The sequence below is a fragment of the Hypanus sabinus genome, unplaced genomic scaffold (genome assembly GCF_030144855.1).
Source record: "Hypanus sabinus isolate sHypSab1 unplaced genomic scaffold, sHypSab1.hap1 scaffold_1579, whole genome shotgun sequence".
Taxonomy (NCBI): Eukaryota; Metazoa; Chordata; class Chondrichthyes; order Myliobatiformes; family Dasyatidae; genus Hypanus; species Hypanus sabinus.
The window spans coordinates 22501-25811 of record NW_026779658.1 but is presented as its reverse complement, the minus strand read 5'-3'; the positions used below and the strand labels follow the sequence as shown (position 1 = coordinate 25811).

The 3311-nt window shown below is 58.9% G+C and overlaps 1 protein-coding gene across 1 annotated transcript in view; it reads left to right on the top strand.

The window, feature by feature from the left end:
- The first annotated feature begins 388 nt into the window (after positions 1-388).
- Positions 389-3311, top strand: part of LOC132387161 (uncharacterized) — a 4806-nt gene continuing 1883 nt past the window's right edge. Inside the window, exon 1 of the mRNA XM_059959514.1 lies at positions 389-835. Within this exon, the coding sequence (XP_059815497.1) occupies positions 389-835 (447 nt within the window). The remainder of the gene's footprint in view (positions 836-3311) is intronic.

The following is a 3311-nucleotide window of genomic DNA, read 5'->3' as shown; positions in this document are numbered from 1 at the left end:
GAGGAGAGAGGGGGAGGAGAGAGACGGGGAAGGGGAAAGAGAGGGGGTAGAGAGAGGGTGACAGAGGTGGGGGAGAAGGGAAATAACGGATGGAGCAAACTTAGGGGAGGGAGGGTGAAGATGAGAGAGAAACACTGGGATTAATTACTCCCCCGCGAAAGCCGGGGCCCGCCGTGTGTTCGCTGCGGGAGAGATACCCCGCATGGGCGAGGAGGCCAGGGTGGGGGGCCACACCGGGATTACGTGGTGAAGTTAATCCGGAAGCAGCGCCAACAACTTCTGACCTGAAGCAGACCGGCTGCGGGAGGGTTGGAGCATGGGACGCGCTCAGGAAGAAAGTTACACTAGGGACAGTTTAAAAATAAACTTTTAGGTCGGCAGATTGTTGATGGGAGGGGGGGGGAATGGACCTTGGAGTAGATTCGTGGGCCGAGGGCCCTGTAATGTTCTCTGTCCCCCTAACACGAATGACCTACTGAGATGCTGTGGAACGAAAAGCAGCCGCGTTAGTGACCGGCGCCATGAAAATGCAACGCTGGCCCGGACCGGAGTCTCTTTAAAGGCTGAGGGGCCGGTGCATCCCGGGAGTTGTAGTCCGGAAGCGCGCGGAGGCCTGGGCGCCTGGAGCCCCCGCGGCGGGGGCGGAGACTACAGCTCCCAGCGTGCCGCGCGGCGCCAGGTCGCCGCCGCGATTTCGGGACCGGAGAGGATCCCCAGCGTCCCTCGTCCCTCGGGCGGCGTCAAGGGCACTAACTCACCGGGCGGGCTGCAGGGAGAACCCCCCGTCCGGTCTCACCCTCCGGGATCCAGGAGCGGACGCACTCACCTGGTACAGGTACCGTGCCCGGAGGAGAGGGGAAGGTGGGGTGGGGCGGGAGGAACCGCATCGTCCCGGCGGCGCCGGGGATCTCCCTCTTAACCGGTCACCGGGGTGGGAGGTGGGCACAGCACCCGCCTCTCCCGAACCGGGGGGCTGAGTTCCCCTCGCCTAGTTCCCGGTCGCGGTAGCGAGGCACCGAGGGAGCGCCGCATGGCGGGTTGAGCTGTGATGAGGGAGCGCGACACTGCTCGAGGGGGGTACAGAGGGAGCGCGAGATTGTACAGGGGGTAGAGAGGGAGCGTCGCGCTGTAGTGGGGACTTCCGGGCAGCTCCGGGTCGCGGCACAGAGGGATCGCCGGGCTGTGGGTGGAGCTGTAATGAGGGAACGTGACGCAATACAAGGGGGTACAGAGGGAGCGCCGCGCTGCAGGGGCACTCCCGGGCAGCTCCGGGTCGCGGCATCGAGGGAGCGCCTCACCGCGGTTGGAATTGTGATGAGGGAGCGTGATACTGTACATGGGGTGTAGAGGGAGCGCCTCGCTGTAGTGGGGGCTCCCGGGCAGCTCCGGGTCGCGGCACCGAGGGATCGCCGGGCTGCGGGGTGGAGCTGTAATGAGGGAGCGTGACACTATACAGGGGGTACAGAGGGAGCGCCTCACCGCCGGGGAGAGGCGGTGCCGAGGGAGCGTCGCGATGTTATAGTGCCGCTTTTGACCAACGCTGCGCACAAGGCGCTGACGGTATCTATGGGGATTTTAAAAACAGTGAACAGTCGACGTTTTGGGCCGAGACCCCGCACTGGGAGAAACTCCGGAGGACTCTGAGTTCCCTCAGCATTTTCTGTGTGTGTTTTTCTCGATCCCTGGCTCCTGCTGATCTTCTCGTGTTGGGGCTAGTAACCAGCCACGATGGACAAACCTACCGGCGACTTTGTTCGACAGCTATCCTTTCCTGATACCCTTCCCTCTTTTTTTTAAAAAAAACATTTCAGCAATTTTTAAACAAAGCGTTCATACATTATTAATTTCATAATCCTCTGGCTGGCTCTCCCGACGGGACCGAACTTGTCTTTGGCGGCTGGGCTCTGTAGGTCGTTCGGGGTATTTGCGACGGGCAGGCACACATAATAAACGACTTGGAGGGCGGTACGCAGCGGGAGCTGGGCCGTTCGGCCCGACCGGACTATACTGACCCATTATGGCTGCACTTGACCCCACTCCTACTGTATATCTGCCAGACACTGACCGATTACTCCTGCGCTGGTCCGGCCTCTCTTTAAGATTAGTTAAAGATTCTGCTTTCAAGACAGGTGACCCCACCCCTCCCCGGCCATTATCAATACCGTTCAGAGATTGTCTGCCTGGCGTCAGTGGTCTGGTCGCATCACCAGGAGTTGTGATCTGCACCGGCTGCTCGTACGACCGTCCACCACCTGCCCCCACGGTTTCTTGTGACCCTGATCGGGGGCTAAACAGGTGCTACACCTTGCCCAAGGGTGACCCGCAGGCCAGCGGAGGGAAAGAGCGCCTCACACCACCTTGGGTGGAGGCGTGTCTCCTCCCAAACGAGGGCAATGGCAAACCACTTGTGTCGAGCAGTTTGCCAAGATCAATCATGGTCACCGTGATCGCCCAGGTCGTACGGCGCGGCGCGTGGTGATGATGTCGTACGGCACGGCGCACGGTGATGATGTCATATGGCGAGATCGTGGGCAAAGGCTTGGATTTATTACACGATAGAAAAGGCGTCGTTTGCGTCAAGGGCCAACGCAGCCCACGGGCGCGCAGTGCCCACGTAGCCTGCCCGCCACTTACTAACCCGTACGCCTGAGGAATGGGGGAAGAAACCCACGCGGTCACAGAGACGACATATAAAACTCCTTACAGACAGCATGGCGAGCATTGAACCCCGGTCGCTGGTGCTGTGCTAGCTTTACACTAACCACTACCCTTCTCTGCTGCTCACCACCCGGGACATGCTCTCGTCTCGCTGCTGCCTTCTGGAAGGAGGTACAGGAGCCTCAGGACCCACATCACCAGGTTCAGGAACAGTTATCACCCCTCAACCATCAGAAAGGAGGTACAGGAGCCTCAGGACCCACATCACCAGGTCCAGGAACAGTTATTGCCCCTCAACCATCAGGAAGGAGGTACAGGAGCCTCAGGACCCACATCACCGGGTCCAGGAACAGTTATTGCCCCTCAACCATCAGGAAGGAGGTACAGGAGCCTCAGGACCCACACCATCGGGTTCAGGAACAGTTATTACCCCTCAACCATCAGGCTCTTGAACCAGTGGGGATAACTTCACTCACTGAACTGATTCCTTTTCAAAAACTCTAGAACTCTTGTTCTCACATCCGTCTAACTCTCTATCTATTCCATCTCGGTACTACATTTTGGTTGGAATAATCAAAATAGGACATACATGGTAAATGGTAGGGAATTGAGGAATGCAGTAGAACAGAGTGATCTGGGAATAATGGTGCATA